At 47.0% G+C, this 20,567-nt stretch overlaps 1 protein-coding gene across 7 annotated transcripts; it reads left to right on the forward strand.

Annotated features, from left to right (window-relative positions):
* Positions 1–235: 235 nt before the first annotated feature.
* On the forward strand, positions 236–19,269 carry PFKFB2 (6-phosphofructo-2-kinase/fructose-2,6-biphosphatase 2). Of its 7 annotated transcripts, none has more exons than XR_013185211.1 (16): positions 236–636; positions 1,443–1,568; positions 1,660–1,756; positions 2,051–2,117; positions 2,252–2,326; positions 2,445–2,501; positions 2,914–3,038; positions 4,004–4,211; positions 6,819–6,965; positions 8,497–8,601; positions 9,272–9,401; positions 11,407–11,469; positions 11,978–12,051; positions 13,350–13,901; positions 14,906–14,969; positions 17,165–19,269. XR_013185211.1 is itself a non-coding variant. In XM_077190660.1 (16 exons), the coding sequence occupies exons 1-15, from the start codon at positions 573–575 to the stop codon at positions 14,930–14,932; spliced, it is 1,581 nt and encodes a 526-aa protein (XP_077046775.1). In that variant the 5' UTR covers positions 243–572; the 3' UTR covers positions 14,933–14,969; positions 17,165–19,269. The 7 variants fall into 7 exon arrangements, 4 of the variants coding, with proteins under 4 accessions (XP_077046775.1, XP_077046776.1, XP_077046777.1 ...); XR_013185212.1 differs by having other exon boundaries at positions 243–636; positions 13,374–13,901; XM_077190660.1 differs by having other exon boundaries at positions 243–636; positions 13,350–13,565.
* Positions 19,270–20,567: the final 1,298 nt, after the last annotated feature.

A 20,567-nucleotide genomic window follows, 5' to 3' on the forward strand; every position in this document is an offset into this window, starting at 1 on the left:
CCCACTTAATTTGCATGCAGCCGGACACCTCCTTGCCATCTCATTTGCGTAACGCGAGGTGTCGCCGTGATTTGCTGTCCCCTCCCTTCCGCGATGATTACCTCCCATTTGATTTGCATAGCCCGCCTAGATTTGCATAGAGGCGCGAGCTCCACTCCCCTTTCATCACCGTCCATCTCATTTGCATGGCGCGCGTGCTCCGCTTCCCCTCTCTCCCCTCCCACCTCCCTCCCGGTCTTATTTGCATACAGCGAACGGTTGCCCCGCCCTCCAGGTCTTATTTGCATACAGCACGCGGCTGCCCCGCCCTCCTGATTCATTTGCATACAGCGCACAGCTCTCCCTCCCTCCCGGTTCATTTGCATACAGCGAACAGTTGCCCCTCCCTCCCGGTCTCATTTGCATACAGCGCGCGCCCCCGCGCGCGTGACGCGGGCCGCTTTTCCCGCCCCTCCGCGCCCCTTTTCCCGCGTGTTCGGTCCCCGGTTTCCGTTCCCCGCTGCTCCGCCGTGCGCGAGCCCCGCCGCTCATTTGCATGCGATTTGCATGCGGCGGGGCGGCGGAGCGGAGCCATGTCGGCGGCGCCGCGGGGCTGCGGCGGGGCCCCGCGGGGCAGGGCCGGCGAGAAGCAGTGCTGTGAGTATCCCCGGCCCGGAAAGGAACGGAACCGGTACCGGGAGGGGGAGAGGGCTGCGCGTTCGCCCCGAGCCTCGCGTCCGTCCCGCACGGATCCCTGTCCCTGGCTGTCCCCTCCCGCCCGGATCCCATCCTGCTGCCTGTCCTGGCTGTCCCCTCCCGCCCGGATCCCATCCTGCTGCCTGTCCTGGCTGTCCCTTCCCGCTCGGATCCCATCCTGCTGCCTGCCCTGGCTGTCCCCTCCCGCCCGGATCCCATCCTGCTGCCTGTCCCGGCTGTCCCCTCCCGCCCGGATCCCATCCTGCTGCCTGTCCCTGGCTGTCCCCTCCCGCCCGGATCCCATCCTGCTGCCTGTCCCTGGCTGTCCCCTCCCTCGCTTCCCCTGTCCCCAACCTCCTGGATGCTGCTGCATCCATCCCCATCCCAAGCTTTTCGCCCCAAATCCGCCTCTCCGCGGGCGTTTTGGGAGCCTGCTCGGGCTGTTCGCCGAGAGAACGTGACCGTTTTGTTAAAAACATCTTTGGTTCGCCCTTGACGGCGCTGCCCGGGCGGTAAATGCTGTTAACACTGAAAGCCCCATTAGGCAGCGGTGCTGCCTCATGAGCAAACACCTGGAGACCACAGAGCGGTCACAGCAGCTCATTAACGACAAGGACACAAGGCGAGCCCGTCCTGGGATGCTCGGAGGTGCTTTAACCACCGGGAGATGGGATAACGCCGTGCTGGGTCTCACTTTATGCTCTCCAGCGCCCCTGATGCTGTTTTGGGGTGGTTTGGGGTTTTTTTTTTTTGATTTTCTTTTGCAGCATGGGCATCCTACATGACCAACTCCCCGACGCTGATCGTGATGATCGGGCTGCCTGCCAGGGGCAAGACCTACATGTCCAAAAAGCTCACCCGCTACCTCAACTGGATCGGGGTGCCCACCAAAGGTGGGTGTGTGTGTGTGGGGACACCCCTGCCCCGTGCTGGGACCTCCCTGCCAGTGGAATGCCCTCACCCTCCCCTCTCCCGCGTGTGAAGTGTTTAATTTAGGGGTGTATCGGCGTGAAGCAGTCAAGTCCTACAAGTCCTACGACTTCTTCAGGCACGACAACAAAGAGGCCATGGAAATCCGCAAGTGAGTCTCTGTCAGGGCTGGGGGCACTGGAGTTTTGGCAGGCTGTGGGTGTGAGGAGCAGAAAATAACCCAGAGTCCCTGGGGAAGGGAGAAGGAACAGCACAGCCTGTGCAGGGATCCTGCCAGGGACGGGCGTGTGGGTTTGGGGTGGCACAAAGCTCAGGGGCTGCAAGGGTCAGGTCACAGAGGAGGCTCTTAGGACAGTGCAGGGCTGTGAGGGAGGTGTTTGAACCCCTCCCTTTGCTGTGGGAATGCTTTCCATCAGCTGTGACCATCCCTATTTCTGTCCTGCAGACGCTGTGCCCTGGTGGCTCTGGAAGATGTGAAGTCTTATCTCTTGGAGGAGTCTGGGCAAATAGCTGTAAGATCCTCTGCACTAAAAATAGTTTTACATCAGGGCAGTTCAAAGCTGCCTGGAGTGTTCGAGCACCTGATTTGGGGCTTAAAAGTCTTGAGATAAACTTTGCTCAGTGCTCCTTCCTCATTTTCTGCCAGGTGTTTGATGCGACCAACACGACTCGGGAGCGCCGGGACCTGATCTTAAACTTTGCTAAGGAAAATGCTTTCAAGGTAGTGCTTCAATTGTGTGTGTGATTAATTGTGTGCTTAATTTGCAGTCGCTGTGGCTCCCTGGCACAGGAGCTCTGGAGTTTTGGCTCTGAAATGTGCTCCCTTGCTTTTTTCCTAGGTGTTTTTCGTGGAGTCTGTCTGTGATGATCCAGAGGTCATCGCTGCCAATATCCTGGTGGGTGCTGCCCTTCCCAGGCTGGGCTGCTGTGGGAGTTTGGGTGCTCAGTGCAAGGTCACGGGCTCAGGGAGCTCCTGGGGATCTCTGCAAACGCCTCCCTCTTGCCTTTCACCTGCCCAATAAGCAGCTGGGATTTGCGGGTTTATTAAAAGGCAGAGATGCCGTTATGTGAGAATGTGGAAATCAAGTGGAGCTGGGAATGGGTGACCTTGAAGCTGAGCTGGCGAGGGAGGGAGGGCAGAGCTCTGAGCCAGGGTGTCTGTCAGGGCCAACCACTTCAGTGCCATAAGAGTCGCCCTTTGTTTCCTCTCCAGGAGCAGGTTTTTCCTCGGGGCAGTGTTAAACAATGTGGTTTTGTCATCTTTTGTTCTCTCTTGAGTTTGCTTAACTCGCTATGTCTGTTGGGCAGGAGGTGAAAGTTTCCAGCCCTGACTACCCGGAGAGGCACAGGGAGAATGTGATGGATGATTTCCTGAAGAGGATTGAGTGCTACAAGGTCACCTACCAGCCCCTGGACCCGGATGCTTATGACAAGTAAGCAAATCCCTTGGCACATCCCTTTGTCCTTGGGCACAGGAGCTGCTTTGCTGTCAGGATGCTCCAACACCTCTGCCCTCCCCAGGTGTGGCTGTGTGCAGGTGAATCACAGGTCCCAAGTGAGATTTGAGGGGATTTTTCTCTGTGTGCTGCAGAATCATAGGGTGGTTTGGGTTGGAAGGGATCTCAAAGTCCATCTCTAAGAGCCATGGGCAGGGACACCTCCCACTATCCCAGGCTGCTCCAAACCCTGTCCAACCTGGCCTTGGTCACTTCCAGGGATCCAGGGGTGCCCACCCAGGGCAGGATTTTTAAGCCCAGCAGTTCAGAGCCTGTTCTGCCTTTCCTAGAGGAGCAGTAGCTGGGTGACACCCACAGCTACTCCTGCCTCATTTTTCAAACCACCCGTGTGGGTGTTTTTATTTTATATCCACTCCAGAGATCTTTCCTTCATTAAAGTGATCAACGTGGGGCAGGGGTTCCTGATGAACCAAGTGCAGGACTGGCACAGACATCTTTTATGAAAAATCCTTTCCTTAGGATTTTTCCTCCTGAGAAGCTGAGAGGCCTCAGGAACAAAATGCAAACAATGGTTATCTGCTGCTGTGGGATGCAACAGGTGCATCTGGGATTGGTTTTATGTGGTTGTTTCTAATTAATGGCCAATCACAGCCCAGCTGGCTCGGACTCTGTCCGAAACAGAAGCTTTTGTTATTCATTCCTTCTTTTGCTATTCTTAGCCAGCCTTCTGATGAAATCCTTTCTTCTATTATTTTAGTACAGTTTTAATATATATCATAAAATAATAAATCAGCCTTCTGAAACATGGAGTCAGATCCTCATCTCTTCCCTCATCCTCAGACCCCTGTGCACACGGTCACACAGGACTGCATCCAGAGTAAAATTGTCTATCACTTCAAACAAACCACCACGTGGGTGTTTTTATTTTATATCCCTTCCAGAGATCTGTCCTTCATTAAAGTGATCAACGTGGGCCAGCGGTTCCTGGTGAACAGAGTGCAGGATTACATCCAGAGTAAAATTGTCTATTACCTGATGAACATCCACGTCCAGCCGCGCACCATCTACCTGTGCCGCCACGGCGAGAGCGAGTACAACCTCCTGGGCAGGATTGGAGGGGACTCTGGGCTCTCACCCCGGGGCAAACAGGTATGTGGGACTCAGGGCTGATGCCCTGGAGTGCTTGCCCTTAAGTTTTAGCTTTTGGGTTTCTTAGATTCTGTGCAGGCTCAGTGTGGGACTCTGAGCTTTGTATGAAGTGTTGTCTCACAGACGTGTTTTATGGAAAATCCTTTCCTTAGGGTTTTTTTTCTCCTGAGAAGCTGAGAGGTCTCAGGAACAAAATGTAAACAGTGGTTATCTGCTGCTGTGGAATGTAACAGGTGCATCTGGGATTGGTCTCATGTGGTTGTTTTTAATTCATGGCCAATCACAGTCCGGCTGTCTCAGACTCTCTGGTCAGACACAGGATTTTGTTATTCATTCCATTCTTTTCCTTTGCTTGCAAGCCTTCTGATGAAATCCCTTCTTCTATTTTTTTAGTAGAGTTTTAATATAATATATATCATAAAATAATAAATCAGCCTTCTGGGACATGGAGTCAACATTCTCATCTCTTCCCTCATCCTGGGGCCCCTGTCAACACCACCATAAAGTGTTAGTAAGTTCTCTTCATAGAATCACAGAATCACCAGGTTGGAAGAGATCTTTAAGATCATTGAGTCCAACTCATCCCTAACACTCAGGCTCTGCTCCCAGCCTTAGAAAACCCAGCTGGGAGGAGCACAGAACACAGGGACTTTGTCTGAACTGCCTTTGCTGGAGCACAGCTCTGTCCAGCAATCCATGTGCCATGCAGGGGCTGCTTGCAGTTCTCCTGGGGGGCTGCAGGCATGGAGAGGCCATGGGATCTGCTCCCAAATACAGGAAATCCTGCCTAGGGCCACTCTCCCTTCAATAAAATACCTTTCCTCCCCTCTTTGCCACATCCAGTCTTGTTTTAAACACATAGGAATAGTGACCACCTCCCCAGGCAGCCATTCCAGAACTTGATTACTCTTTTCTGTAAAAAACTTTTTCCTAATATCCAACCTAAATTTCCCTTGGTGCAGCTTAAGACTGTGTCCTCTGGTTCTGTCAGTGCTGCCTGACACATTCAATTCCTTTAGAATTCCTGACCTTTTCTCAACACTTTTATCATCTATCATTTTCTCTCTAAAGCAGCATCTCCTTCATATTCTGTCCTAATCACTGCAGAATCATCTACACTGGCTTTCACTACACGTGCAGCACCTTTTCAGTCTTTACAAATTATTGCAGCAAGTTCCTCTTCCTGGGCCAGGCTGATCCCCCAACATTCCTTTCTGAAGCCTTACATAACTTACACTTTCAAAATAAGACTCAACTGAAAAATACAGTCCAATAGAATCAGAAAATGCTCCCAAGTACAGTTGTAAAAGCAAAACAGAAATATTTGAAATGATAACACTAGAACATAAGTAATACTTTATTGAAAATATATTCTGATATAAACTATATCTAGTTTTCAAACAGGGCAGTTAGACAAAAGAATCCTTTTCCAGCTGGAGAATCAAGGACCAAAAAGCACAAACAATGGTGAATTGAGGGGAGCAGACCAGGGGGTGGGGACTTGATGACCTGAAGCTGTAACTGGACAATTAACCCCAATATGGAAATGGACCAAAACTTATATGGGACCCATCTTGGATCCATCCTGGGTGTAGCCCTGGCCAGGCTCTTGTATCCTTTAAAGGCTTTTCAATAATTACCTGATTTATTCTTTTAGCTCTGTCCAGTCTCTAAGCATCACGGGGGCTGAACAAGACTAAGAGAATAAGAGTAGGTATTTATTAAAGGCCTTCAATAGATACACCTTGGGCACTCAGAAGAGGCTGCACCCAACATGAATGATGGTCATGAGTTTCTCAGACTAAAATAAGTCTGGTCCATTTGCATATCAGGGGTTAATTCTGCAATTCCAGCTCCAGGTAATGAAGTCAGATACCCCCAGTTCCTCTCCCTCATTCACTTTTGTTCACCCTTTTCTCCTTGGGTTCCAAGCCCAGAGGGATTGTTTTGCCTGACCAAAATGTGAAGGTGGTAGTTAACCCTTTATATGGAGTTTACAGTTAGGCACTAATGCAGTGCAGGATTGAAAATGATAAAAGGTTAAAATAAATTATAAAGGTTAAAATCTGAAGGCATCAGGGCTCCACAGCCCCCAACGATGCTCAGAGCAGCTGCAGCTTCCCCTGCCCCTTCAATGCCTTAGGATTTTAGCTTTTTTGTATTTAATATATTTGTAACCCTGCAGTTCTTTAGTGTATTACTCTAAACTCCATATCCAGTGTGAGCTGCTGCTTCCCATTTTGGGCAGACACAACAATTCCTCTCCAGGCCTGGCAATCAGGGACACCTCCCTGCCTCAGGCCCTGAGAGATGGAAACAAAAGTTGAGTTGTGGGGAGCAAATTACTTCATTACCTGAAGCTGTAATTGGCAGATTAACCTCCAACATGCAAATGGCCCAGGCTTATAAAAGTGTGAAAACCTGTGACCCATGGTCCATTTTGGGGTGTAGCCCTTGGGGGGATTTTTCTGCCCTAAATACACCTGAATATTTATATTCAATAAACATACCTGCTTTTTATTCCTTTAATTTAATCTGGCCTGTGTTTTTAGGGAGCCCAAAAAGGCATCACCCTCCTCCTAACCTCCCTGGAGCTTTTCTCTGCAGTTTTCCCAGGCTCTGAAGAAGTTCATTGAGGAGCAGGAGATTGTGGACCTGAAGGTGTGGACGAGCCAGCTCAAGAGGACAATCCAGACTGCAGAGTGCCTGGGGGTGCTCTATGAGCAGTGGAAGATCCTCAACGAGATTGATGCTGTGAGTGAGAGGCTGCTTAAAAACCTCAGCTTTTCTAGGTGGGGAATAATGTTTAAAGCCAAATTAATCACCATAAACCCAGCTGATATTTGTTGGAACCCTAGATGGTGAGAATTTTCAATTTTCTGTGCAGAGCACTGCATTTGACCTGTGGAGAAGGTTTCCAAAATTGATAAATAGCACTGGGATTATGGGTGTGGAGTTGGTTAGAAGTGTGTGATGTCACAGGGTGGAAAACTTGGAGTTTGGGGTTTTAGAATGTAGTAACAAAGATGAAGCAAGATGGAGATTTTAGGGCAGAGACAGGTTGTACTTCTTCACCTTCTTCCTTCTTCTTCACCTTTTTTTTCCTTCTTCATGGGTTTGGCTGGGGAATAATGTTTAAAGCCAAATTAATCACCATAAACCCAGCTGATTTATGCTGGAGCCCTGGATGGTGAGAATTTTAAAATTTCTGTGCAGAGCACTGCATTTGACCTGAGACTGTGGAGAAAAATTGATAAATAGCACTGGGATTATGGGTGTGGAGTTGGTTAGAAGTGTGTGATATCACAGAGTAGAAAACTTAAAGTTTAGAGTTTTAGAATATAATAATAAATATGAAGCAGGATGGAGGTTTTAGGGCAGAGACAGGTTGTTCACCTTCTTCTTCACCTTCTTCTTCACCTTCTTCTTCTTCACCTTCTTCTTCACCTTCTTCTTCACCTTCTTCTTCACCTTCTTCTTCTCCATGGGTTTGGGTGGTATTTTATAATTAAACAGGCAAGTCCACACTGAGGGCTTCAAGAGATCAGTGCTTGGGTTAAAAAGAAAAATAATCTAGGGTATAATTTCTTAATTAAATAGTTTAGCCTTAAAAAACCTTATAACAAAAAATCATTTGCCATTGTGTACCTTACTAATAAAAGACTACAGAACTACTTGCTCTGAGGCTGTAGCACTAATAGGAAGCAATAAACACCTAAGTCTAAACATCTCAAGTGCCTTCAATCTTAACCCCAACAAAAGCAGAAAAAAACAAACAAAACCCCACCATTTCTGTTGATTTATAGCCATGTTTTTGTGTCATGGACCTCAGCCTTCCAGGATGGGGTTTGGGGTGGTTTTTAGAGGGCTGAGAGTGTTGAGAGCTGCCAGGTCTTGCTGGGGATATTCCAGGTGGTGTGGAGGAGGAAAAGAACACTGAACATCCCAGACATCTGTCACACCCTCCTGCCTGGGCAAAGGTTGCTGCTCCCACTCTGCTTCTCTCAGGAAATTGCAGGGTGGTTGCTGGGGAAGTGATGGCTCATTTTTCATCCCTGGCAAACACCAGGGATGCAATCTTTTTTTTTTGGTTTTGAGATAAAACCAAAGCCCAGCCTCTTCAAACCAGCCTGGCACCCACGCTGGGGGCAGGGCTGGGTCACTTGCAGCACCCAAAATTTCCATGCCAAAAAGGGATCTTGACCTCAGCCTCTGCTTTTCCTGCCCTCCCTGCTGGCCCTCTGATGAAATGAGGTTTGTGGTAAGCAGTTTCTCCTTCCCTCAGGGGGTCTGTGAAGAAATGACCTATGCAGAAATTGAAGCCAAGTATCCAGAGGAGTTTGCCATGAGGGATCAGGAGAAATATCTTTATCGTTATCCTGGAGGGGAGGTGAGGAGCCTAAACAACAACAACAACACACAGGGCAGTGAAACAAACATTTATGTGGGGGGTTGGACTTAAAACTGACTCAATTTGAAGTTATTCTGCCAATATTTCGATGCAAAATTGCAAATTTTCATCCGAATGAAAACATTAGGATCCCCAGTTCTCTTTTGGGGGAAATGTTTCTTGATTTCCCTCACTGGGGTGTGCAGATGATGCTTTTCAATCCATTAATTTGGCCACTTGCTGGGTGCTGCCCTCAGACACCATCAAGGGGGTTCTGCATCCCAGAATTGTCACTGAGAAACCACCTGGGAAACAAAATTATCATGGGTGTGGCCTGGAGTCATTTCTGGCTTTAAGTCACTTCTGGCTTTACTCACAACCTGTTTGAATGAATCATTTACTATTTTATTTGGTTTTTTCCCTGACTGCACTCATTGAGTTCCCAGTAATCTGAGCCCTCCCACGGTCTGAGGCTTCTGACACTGAATTTCACTTTCTGCTGTTGCCTTTTTTGGTTTTTTTTTTACTATTTTTACCCCACTCCCCATAACCTCCCTGAACTTTCTGCTGCTTTAACTGATATTTCCCTGAATGTGACTGTGTTAATTGCCACCTCTGGTTAACCCTGTGTTTACACAACCCCTTGACCAATTCCTGTTTGGTTTTCCAGTCCTACCAGGACTTGGTGCAACGCCTGGAGCCAGTAATTATGGAGCTGGAAAGGCAAGGAAATGTCCTGGTTATCTCCCACCAGGCAGTTATGAGGTGCCTCCTGGCTTATTTTCTTGACAAGAGTGCAGGTACAAAAATAAAGGGATGGCTCCTCTCCCTGCTTCCCCTCATGGGGTTTTTGAGCGGGTGGTTTGGAATGACTGGGTGGATTTTAATTTTATTTTTATTTTATTTTATTTTATTTTTTTTAATTTTATTTTTATTTTATTTTATTTTTATTTTATTTTAATTTTATTTTTATTTTAATTTTATTTTAATTTTATTTTTTATTTTTTTATTTTACTTTAATTTTATTTTTTTAATTTTTTTATTTTTATTTTACTTTAATTTTATTTTTATTTATTTTTTTAATTTTTATTTTATTTTTATTTTTATTTTATTTTATTTTTATTTTATTTTTATTTATTTTATTTATTTATTTATTTTATTTTTATTTTATTTTATTTTAATTTTATTTTAATTTTATTTTAATTTTATCTTATTTTAATTTTATTTTTTATTTTATTTATTTTTTATTTATTTTTTATTTTTATTTTATTTTATTTTTATTTTTATTTTATTTTTATTTTTATTTATTTTATTTTATTTTATTTTTAGTTTTAGTTTTATTTTATTTATTTTTATTTATTTTTAGTTTTATTTTATTTTTTTAACTAGGCAGGGTTTTTTAACAAGCTGTTTAAAAAAGGAGGAAAGGAAAGGTTTCAGCAGTGCTTTAACCCTTGCACTGCAGCAGTGCAAGGAGCTCCCCAGGGATGTGCTGCTGTTGTGCTGTTGTTTCTGGAGCTGTTTTCAGCAGCCGTGCTTACAGAATGTGTAAGGGACTGATTTTTAATGTAAAAAAAAAATTAAAATTCATAATTTTCTGATGAATTAAAGAGCCTCAGTGGCCTGGCAGGGGTGGCAGGAGTGCTCCACCCCAGGGCAATGCTGGTTTCTTGCACAGCACACACACCTGGAGGGTTCCAGTGTCCTGCAAGCTCCAGTGAGTGGCACTAGAGCTTCATAAAACTTTTAATGATTAATAAACTTCTAAAAAACTTGATAAACTTTTAAATACAGCTCTGAATAAATCTCCTGTGGGCCTGTGGCAGCTGTTGCTGAGGTGCTTTCCCAGCCATGTGCCACTGGAGAGGTTTCCTCTGGCTGGCCCTGAGCACTGGAAATGGAATTATGGAATTATTTGGGTTGGAAAAGCCCTTTTAGAGGGTGGGATCCAACCCCTAACCCAGCACTGCCCAGAGCCCTGAGCCACCCTGGCCTCCAGTCTCATTTCCAGCTCCTGTATTTTGATTTTCTGTGTGTCACTGCTGTCCTGAGTGCCTGTCTGGGTGCCATCCACAGGCTGCCATCCCCAGGACAATTCCCATTCAACCCTGGAATGGTTTGGGTTAAAGGACCCTAAAAAGGGTTTAATCTGGGTGCCATCCACAGGCTGCCATCCCCAGCACAATTCCCATTCAATCCTGGAATGGTTTGGGTTAAAAAGACCCTTAAAATGGTTTAGTCTGGGTGCCATCCACAGGCTGCCATCCCCAGGACAATTCCCATTCAATCCTGGAATGGTTTGGTTTAAAAGAACCCTGAAAAGGGTTTAATCTGGGTGCCATCCACAGGCTCTCATCCCCAGCACAATTCCCATTCAATCCTGGAATGGTTTGGGTTAAAAGAACCCTGAAAAGGGTTTAATCTGGGTGCCATCCAGAGGCTCTCACTCCCAGGACAATTCACATTCAATCCTGGAATGGTTTGGGTTAAAAGAACCCTGAAAATGGTTTAATCTGGGTGCCATCCACAGGCTGCCATCCCCAGCACAATTCCCATTCAATCCTGGAATGGTTTGGGTTAAAAGAACCCTGAAAAGGGTTTAATCTGGGTGCCATCCATAGGCTCTCATCCCCAGCACAATTCCCATTCAGTCCTGGAATGGTTTGGGTTAAAGGAACTCTTAAAGGGGTTTGGTCCAACCCCTCTGTGGTGGGCAGGGACATCCCAGTGCTGCTGTGGGGCTGGGGAGGGGACAGGGGGGCTGTGGCATCCCAGGTGACCCCAGAACCCCTTTTTGTGCCCTAGATGAGCTGCCCTACCTGCGCTGCCCCCTCCACACCATTTTCAAGCTCACACCCGTTGCCTATGGTAAATAACTGCTTTATTTTCATTTTTAATTTGAGTTCCTCTCCTGGTTTGTGTGTGGGGATGTTGTGGGCAGGTTTGGGTCCGTGTGTGGCAGCACCTGGCCGTGCTCTAGATGCCTCTGGTAATACATAAAGAGGTTATTTCCTGGTTAATATACAAAAAGTTAAAATAGAAAAGGGATCTGGAGGGGTGGGGAGCAGATGTGGAGGTGCAGGGTCTTCTCCCCTGGCCTCTCTTTTAATGAATTGGATTTTCCCTGTGGGGGAGGAAGGCTGTGCCTCCAAACTTGGGGTGCAGTCAGTTAAAATTGGCTTTTCTGTGCAGCCCAAACAACTCAGGGCTGTGCCCTCACACTTGAAAACCACCAAGTGTAAAATTCTGTTTGTGGGGTGAGCTGTGGATTTATGAGCTGGGATATTTTTATAAATAAGATATTTACTCCTGTTCATTCTCCCTGCTGTGTTTTTGATAAATTACTCACATAAACCTCTCTTTCTCTTGGGTGAAGGCTGCAAAGTGGAGACAATTACCATGGATGTGGAAGCAGTGAACACCCACCGGGAAAAGCCCTCCCTGAACTCAGTAAGTTTTGCTGCACCCCTCTGGCTCCACCTTTTCCAAAACAAGCCACAAACCCTCTTAAGCACTTGCTAGGACTGCCTGCTGCCTTTCAGGGAGCAGAAGGATTCTCTTCAGAAGTAACCCCCAAAAGCAGAACTAATTTTAAGGTGCTTCCCAGGCCAGGGGGGATATTTTTCAGAGCTGTTGTAGGGAGCAGAAATGGGCAAATTTAGGCCATAAGATTTTGAACTCTAGGTTTTGTTCTCAGTTTTCAGTGCAGTGTTTGTTGCTGATGCTTATGGGTAATTTCAAAAAGACTTGGCAAAAGGGTTAAAGTGGATTTTTCTCCTTGTCTTGATGAGTTTTCTCTTTCTGAAATTGTCTCTCTGCTGTTATTTGAATTACTGTTGCCATTGTTTAAGTTGCTATTTAAATCCACCTTGTAACCACCTCAAAAATCTGGGGGAGCTGCTGATGTCTGAGGGCCTTGACTTTGCAAACCCTGTTTTCCAAAGGGACTGTAAGGAAAGCCTCAGTGATTGCCTCTAATTAATTCCCCCAATTAGAGAGCACAAACCAGCTCTGCTGGCTCACAGGAACTCTGAATGCATCTGATTTTAGGTTTTATCCGTTCAGGCTTTTTGTTGTAATTTATGAGGATCCCTTGGGCTGGGATCTGGTTGTTCTTTTGTGCTGAGGGCCTGGGGAAATTGGGAACCTGCAGCTGGGCCTGGAGGCTCTGTGGAGCTGTCAAATGCCAAACTGAGGACATGGGGCATGGTTTGTGTGGATCCTCATGGTTTCCAGCATATCCCTGCTCACAGGGGGTTGGATTCATGATGCTTAAAGGTTCTTCCAACCCAAACCACTCTGGGATTTATCACTTTTCCAGCTTCTCTGTGACTCCTGCATGGAAATCATTGCTGCCCACTTGGAGGCTGCTTCTGTTCTTTGCTTTGCTTGGGTAACACAGCTGCTTTTGGGGCAGAAGAAACAAGAAGAAGGGAGAGTTTTCTGTTTGCTTATTTTTTTCACTTAAATTCTTCGTGCAGAGAGAAAGAAAAACAAACAAAAAAACCCAAAAAAAACCAAAAAAAAAACCAACACCACCCAAACAGAGCCACCTAAGCAAAACAAAGGTCCCAAAGGGAAGTAAAACTGCTGAAAAATCACTTTCCAGTTGTCTCCAAGCTGGATGAAGTTGTTTCCCAAGCTGCTGCAGACTGGGGAAGGCCCAGCCCGGTGCGGGGTCACTCGGGGTGGGGTGCTGGAGGTGTTGGGACGTGGCTTTAAACTCTGGTTCCCCCTTTTCATTCCTGGCGATTCCCTCTGTGTGGGATCAGCACGAGCTCCCCAGCAGGCAGAGCCCTGTGAGGATGAGGAGGAACAGCTTTACCCCGCGGGCCAGCGCCGACACCGTAAAGCGCCCGCGGCACCACAGCCTGGGCAGCAAACCCCTCCACCTGCTGGGGCCTCTCCCATCCCTGGAAGCTCGAGAAGGGGCTGAGCAGCCACAGCTGGAAGTCACTGTCCAGGTGCTACCATCCCTCTGCTCCCCTCCTCACCATTGCCCGGGCTCCTCCCCGAAATCCAGACCCAGGATCTTGAGCAGGGTCTCTGTTTCTGCATGGAAATGATCCAGCCTGGGTTGGATTAAGGAGAAAAAAACAAACAAACTGGAAAACCCCTTCAAAACCAACCCCAAACCATCCAAACCCCCCTATCCAACTGGATTGTGGTGCCAGTCTTTCAGAGTCAGGCTCCATGCAGGCAGCTTTCCATCAGTGCCATGGGGTTTTGCCAGGGGGGCTCTCCCATCCCTGGAAGCTTGAGGAGGGGCTGAGCAGCCCCAGCTGGAAGTCACTGTCCAGGTGGTGACATCTGGATACCATCTGGGCACCATCCCTCTGCCCCCCTCCTCACCATTGCCCAGGGTCCTCTGTTGAATTTGCAGGCAACCCCAGCAAGGGAAGAGATGAGAATCTTGCCTCCATTGTTTCATCAAACAATCTGATTTATTATATTATTTTATATTATATATAAATATATATATATATTATTTTATATTATATATATTCATATATATTAAAAGAAAATTATATAATAAAACTACACTAAAGAATAGAAGAAGGGATTTCATCAGAAGGCTTGAAAGGAAAGGAATGGAATGACAATAAAATCTTGTGACTGACCAGAGACTCTGAGACAGCTGGACTGTGATTGGTCATTAATTAAAAACAGCCACATGAGACCAATCCCAGATGCACCTGTTGCATTCCACAGCAGCAGATAATTATTGGTTACATTTTGTTACTGAGGCCTCTCACCTTCTCAGCAGAAAAGATCCTAGCAAAAGGATTTTTCATAAAATATGTCTGTGACAGTCCTCTCCAAAATCCAGACTGTGCCCAGGATCTTGAGCAGGGTCTCTGTTTCTGCATGGAAATATCCAACCTGGACTGGATTAAGGGGAAAAACAACCAATTGAAAAACCCCTTCAAAACAACCCCAAAACATCCAAACCCCCCTATCCAACTGGAATTGTGGTGCCAGTCTTTCAGACTCAGGCTCCATGCAGGCAGCTTTCCATCAGTGCCACGGGGTTTTGGCAGGGGGTTTAATTCTGGATAGGATTTTGCTTCTGGGCTAAAACCTGATTGGAAAAGTTACAAACACCCTCTTTGTCCCAGTTTTTTATGCAGCCAAGTGCTGTCCCTGCCTTCTGTCACCTCCTGCTGCAACACAACCCTGCCCTGGGTTAACAGGAAATTTTGGGGCTGTTTCTCTCCTCCCTCATTTGCTTTGCTGCTTTTCCTATTTCAGTCTCTTTAAGATGCACTATGAGCCCTGCTGTGCTTCTCTGTTTCCTTTGCAGCCTCCAGAGGGAAATGCTTGCCTCTGAGTACCACTGCAAGCAGCTTGGGTGTGCTCTCTTTGGGGTTAGTACGTTGGATTTCTCTTGATTCCTGTTGCATGGAAACCACTCTGGGCAAAGACAAACCCATGGAGCAGAGGGAATCTTGTGCTGGATAAAACCTGAGATTCTGGGGAGCCTCGGTGGGGGCTGAGCCTGCTGATCCAGGGGCTCCAGCTGGGCTTGTGCTGGCTGCTGGAAATGGTGGTTTTAGCCCAGCTTGCTCCATCCCTGGAGCAGGACATGGGGTGGCTCATGGTGCTGAGCAGGGCAGGGTCCCAGGACAGGGTTTGGTGACATTGCTGCTCACAGGGATTTTGTAGGAGTCACTGGATTGCGGATTTACCTTTGATTTTCACTGTCTGAGCGTGTTCCTGGTGCCTGTTGGGCCCTGAGTGAGGCAGAGGAAGGAGTTTTATCAAAGCTCTACGTATTTATTGTGGTTAATTTGCAAGGTGGTCGCTGTGATGGTTCTTGGGTGGTTCTGGCAGTGTCATTCCCCATGGAGAAGGTGAATAAAAGTGAGAGACCAACCTGCCTCCTTCCTCCTGAGCTTCTTCACCTCTCTGAGCTTGTGTGGGCTCAGGCTGAAATGGGAGAACCCTTCAGGGGGGCTTGGCAGGAGGCTGAAGTGTCACTACAGCAACACAAGGGCACACACTGCTGCTCTCAAGGTGAAGAAAAGGGAAGTTTATTTTTCTTTTGACTCCAACATTTATAGTTTTCCAAAAGTGACTCTGGATTGGAGGGTGACAGTGCCACCTCTCCAATGACAAACCAACAGCCCATCAAATTTCTCCTCCTCCATAAAAGAATGCCAAACAATCAGTTATTCACAGAAAGCGTGTGAGAAAGTTTGCTACAAGAACGTAAACATCAGAAGGCTTAAAAGAACTTAAAATAATAATAAATAAAATAAATAATAAGTAAGATAATAAATATATAAATAATAAGTAAATAAACAGGGCTACAAGGTCTTTGGGGGATCATCTGTGGGGTCTTTGGGGGATCTGTGGGGTCTTTGGGGGATCATCTGTGGGCTCTTGTTGCTTTAGGACATGAAATAAAACCACGTGGACACTGGAATCTCCAAAGTAAAAAAGAAAGAGGTTTAATTTCTGACTCCAACATTTATAGATTTCCAAAAGTGACCCTGGATTGGAGGCTGACAGTGCCACCTCTCCCATGACAAACCAACAGCCCATCAAATTTCTCCTCCTCCATAAAAGAATGCAAAACAATCAGTTATTCACAGAAAGTGTGTGAGAAAGTTTGCTACAAGAATGTAAACATCAGAAGGCTTAAAAGAAGTTAAAATAATAATAAATAAAATAAATAATAAATAAGATAATAAATATATAAATAATAAGTAAATAGACAGGGCGACAGGGTCTTTGGGGGATCATCTGTGGGGTCTTTGGGGGATCTGTGGGGTCTTTGGAGGATCTGTGGGCTCTTGTTGCTTTAGGACATGAAATAAAACCACATGGACCCTGGAATCTCCAAAGTAAAAAAGAAAGAGGTTTAATTTCTGACTCCAACATTTATAGATTTGCTGGATTGGAGGGTGACAGTGCCACCTCTCCCATGACAAACCAGCAGCCCATCAAATTTCTCCTCCTCCATAAAAGAATGCAAAACAATCAGTTATTTACAGAAAGTGTGTGAGAAAGTTTGCTACAAGAATGTAAACATCAGAAAATCTTAGAAAATCTTAAAAAATCAGGGCAACTTGGAAGGGTGATGTAAAGAGTGAAACAGGTCTTTGTGTGTCAGACAATGCCTTTTCCTGACTTAGAGATGGGGCAACTGAGAGGTGTTTAAAAACTTTTATTCCATTTTCAGTCTCATTTGAAGGGTGAGACAACACAGGTGCTATAATTCACACTATCACCATCAAAAGCCAATTATTTCCTAATTACAACACATTCTCAGTGTTTCTTGGCCTGTCAGCTTTTTGCCACACCATTCTCTAAATGCCTTAAAGCCAAAAATCTAAAACTACCCCTTGTGGGTCCCATTACACACATTTCCCATATCTTTGTGCTTGGATGGAGCAAATCCTTGGATGGAAGGGATGAAGCAAATCCTCAGGGGGTTCCTGCCCTGGGCAGCAGCTCCATGGAGCTGGACTCACCTCTCCATCAGCTGAGCTGCCCCCTGCTTTACCCCCTCCTGCCTTCCTTGCTGTGACCTCTCCTGTTTCTCTTTTCCCTGCAGAAAATGGCCACTTTAGGAGTGTAGGAGTTCCTGCTTTCCCCTTGGATCCAGCTGGGAGTTCCAGCACCAGGAGGAGCCGGGACTGGAGCATCCCTGGGGCACCGTGAGCCACCCTGGCCAGTACCTGCCTTGAACTGTGATTTTAGAGCCTGTCTGTGTCTTTTTTCTTTCCAAATGCTGCAATGTCTGTCCATGGGGCTGGAGAAGATTTCCTGTGGAGATTTTCCAAGCTGCTTTTAGTGCTCCTAAGCCAACACATCCCTGGGTGTTGAAATTGTGTCCCACGCCTTTCCTCCTGGCCAGGAGCCAAAATTAACCAGAGTGGGAGGACAAAATAATCATGTTTTCACTCGCTGAGGCAGCTTTTCTTTGGAAAAGGCATTTCCAGGCCAAATTCCCGAGGTTTTATTTCTCCATTTCCAAGTTATTTCCAAGTTCAAACTCAATTTTTTTCTGGTTTTCAGCCATCCAGGGAGCTCCAGGTAGGGTTTGACTTTCCCTCCTTGAGTGCTGGTGTGAATCCCCCCTATCTGAGCCAGTTCCTTTTTGTCTGGATGTTTGTTCCAGGCTTTTTCTTGCATGTGAGACCCAGATCAGCGCATCCATCCCAAGGGCTGCCTCCTGTGAGGGACAGATGGGATAAACCCTCCTGCCCCTCTCTGGGAGCAGCACAGCTCCCACTGCTTTAAATCCCATCTCAAGCCCCATTTTAGCTTCTCCTCCCTACCTAAACTCCATCCTCTCACTCATTTTTCCTGCATTTTGGGGGCGTTTTTATCCATTTACCCCAGAAAATGGGAGCGTGGCTGGGACCAGCAGGGCTCCTGGGCAGGGTTTGCAGGAAGCACAAGGTTTTTTTACCAGTTTTCTTTATTTTACATCAAATTTTAGGCCCAACAACAAGCTTTTAACTTGCCTCTGAATAAGCTGTGAATGTTCCCAATGCTGCCTTTCATAGTTTTAAGCTGTTGCAGAGTTTGGAGCACAGGTGGTGCAGCTCTGTGTGGCCGTGTCTTAACTTAAACCCTTCCCTTAAATCCCCACCAAACCCCAAATTTTCAGTTCTCTCCCACAAGTCTTGACTTGCATTTTGCCAAACTCCATTTCACCCCACTCCAGCTGTTCTTGCAATAAGGGCAGGACCCTCAGGTTGGGTGAAGAAAGGAACATTTGGGCCCAGAGCAGGAGGCTGTCCTGGACCTGCTGTTCCCAGGTGACTCCAGGATTTATCTGAGCAATTCTGGGCCCCAGAAGTTGCTTATTTTAAATGTGTAAATAAATGTTGGGATATACCTACAGCAGGGAAAATATGCCCTGGCTGTGGAGGAGCTCAGCAACCCCAGAGCTTGAGGCTTAACCTGGGCATTTTGAGCTCAAACTTGGTTGTTTTAAACACTCCCAGAGTTGTAATTTGATAAAACTGAGATAGAGAGGACCAAGGCACAAATCTGGACCCCTCAGGATTTCTGAGGAGCAGAAGAACGTGTTGATCTAAAGCAGTTGTGCCACAGAGGGGTGAGATTTGCTGGTGAGAAATTGAGTTTTTATTCGTTTTTCTCCTCAGGGTTTTCCCCCCCAGGTCTGGTTTTGGGTTTTAAATGTTTTTATGCTTAGAAATAAACCAGAAAAAGAAAAAAAAAAAAGAAAGAAATGTTGAAGGAAGAAATTTAGAGCCTGTCCATGGCAGTCCTGACTGTCACACTCCAAAGTGCTCTGAACGCACAAACCCGTCCTTGTCAGGCTGGCTGCTCTGACCAAACCCCTCCTGCTCTGGAAAAAGGAGTGGAAAATGTACTGTAGGATGTTTACACACAAAAATGCTGGGATAACTTGCTGAAGAGTTGTTCAGGATGTTCACATCACTGAGCAGTAAATGATTGTAAGGAGATGAAAAAGAGAAAATCTATATTTTTACCTGCTGGGATTTGTGAATGTCGCTGTTGATTTGTTGTTGGTGGTCGTGACTTTTTTTTTTAAATCACTGCTGAAAATCTGGTGTTTTGCAGTTTGGGTCAGTGGCTCCTTTTGGGGCTGTGGGGTGGAATTTCATCTTTCTCTGCAGTGTTTGTGCCTCAGTGCTTTAATTAAAGCTTTTTCCTCCTGCATTTTCAGCCTTGGAATGGTTTAAAGCAAACATACCCGGAGCAGAGCAGCAGATTTGGGAGCAGATCATTGCCCTGAGGGGCTGCAGGGCTGGGGTGATGCCAGTGGGCATTTCCTGGCAGCTCCCCGTGCCAGGGATTACCTTGAAACCACCTGATTTCCCTTGGCACCGGGCGTGCAAACACCCCAGAACAAACAGACCTTGCACAACGAGGTTTTTTGGGATGGTTTTTGGTGGAACAGCTCAGCAGGAGCTCCTGCTGTCAGTGGGATCAGTGCCGTGGGCTGGGCAGGTGGAGGTGGGTTTGGAGGTGGGTTTGGAGGTGTGGAGGTGGATTTTGGAGGTTTGGAGGTGGGTTTGGAGGTGTGGAGGTGGATTTTGGAGGTGTGGAGGTGGATTTTGGAGGTGTGGAGGTGGATTTTGGAGGTGTGGAGGTGGATTTTGGAGGTGTGAATGTGAGCCTGGCACCTTCCTGAGCATTTCCCCAGGACTGGGGGGGGTTTTGTGACCCCCTGATTTTCTGTGCCTCTGTTTCAAGCAGCACAGGTGGAGCTGGCTGCTGTCACCTTCGGTGGGACCTGCCTGCCCCTGCGTGTCACTGCAGAGAAAAAGGAGCACTTGGGCTAAAAAACTGCTCCATCTCTGGGAGAATCTGCAAAATGGGGGGAAAGAGTTCAGGCCAGCCTGGCTGAGCTGCTCTGTGTACACTGGCTGGGACCTCAGAGCTGCCACCTCTGCCAGGTGTCCCCTTCCCGGCAGCTCGGGTGGGTGACACTGAAACCCAGCCTGGCTCGGCTGCCGAGGAGCAGCTGAGGGAGGAGAGGCACCTGCAGCAGCCTGGCCAGGGCCACCTGCCCTGGGGGTGTCCCCAAGGCTCACCCTGTGCCCCTCTGAGGGTCAGCAGTGCCAGTGCCACCCCTGCTGTCTGTCCCCTGCTCTGTTTGCACTGCAGCTCTGCCTGGAGTGTTTGGTCAGAGGGATCTCACCCAGCTGTGAACTTTCCTGTTCTGCTGCCTTCTAAGTGTTTTGGTTTTTTTATAGGTTTAAAAGCTGCAGTGTCTGTCAGCTCGTGCTGTGTGTTGTGTGCTCTGTGCACTTGAGCATAAAAATCTGTCAGTGTTTATTTACAATAAAGAGACTTAAAAAAACACAGATAATGTCCTCTGTTCTTTTCCATTGTTTGCTCTACCTCTCCACTGGGTGATGGTTTTCTGAGGAGCTCAGGGAGTCTCTGGGATGTGTTTGGAGGAAGAGAGGCTGCAGGGGTGGGCAGGTGTCCTCTGGTTTGGGAATCTGAGT

The sequence above is a fragment of the Agelaius phoeniceus genome, chromosome 25, assembly GCF_051311805.1.
Source record: "Agelaius phoeniceus isolate bAgePho1 chromosome 25, bAgePho1.hap1, whole genome shotgun sequence".
NCBI lineage: Eukaryota > Metazoa > Chordata > Aves > Passeriformes > Icteridae > Agelaius > Agelaius phoeniceus.

Bases quoted from the DNA above. Each gene is read 5' to 3' on its own strand.
- PFKFB2 (XM_077190660.1), top strand. From the start codon at position 573: ATGTCGGCGGCGCCGCGGGGCTGCGGCGGGGCCCCGCGGGGCAGGGCC. The intron at 1,569-1,659 runs GTGGGTGTGTGT...CCGCGTGTGAAG, and splicing joins GATCGGGGTGCCCACCAAAG to TGTTTAATTTAGGGGTGTAT. The intron at 12,052-13,349 runs GTAAGTTTTGCT...TTTTCATTCCTG, and splicing joins AAAAGCCCTCCCTGAACTCA to GCGATTCCCTCTGTGTGGGA.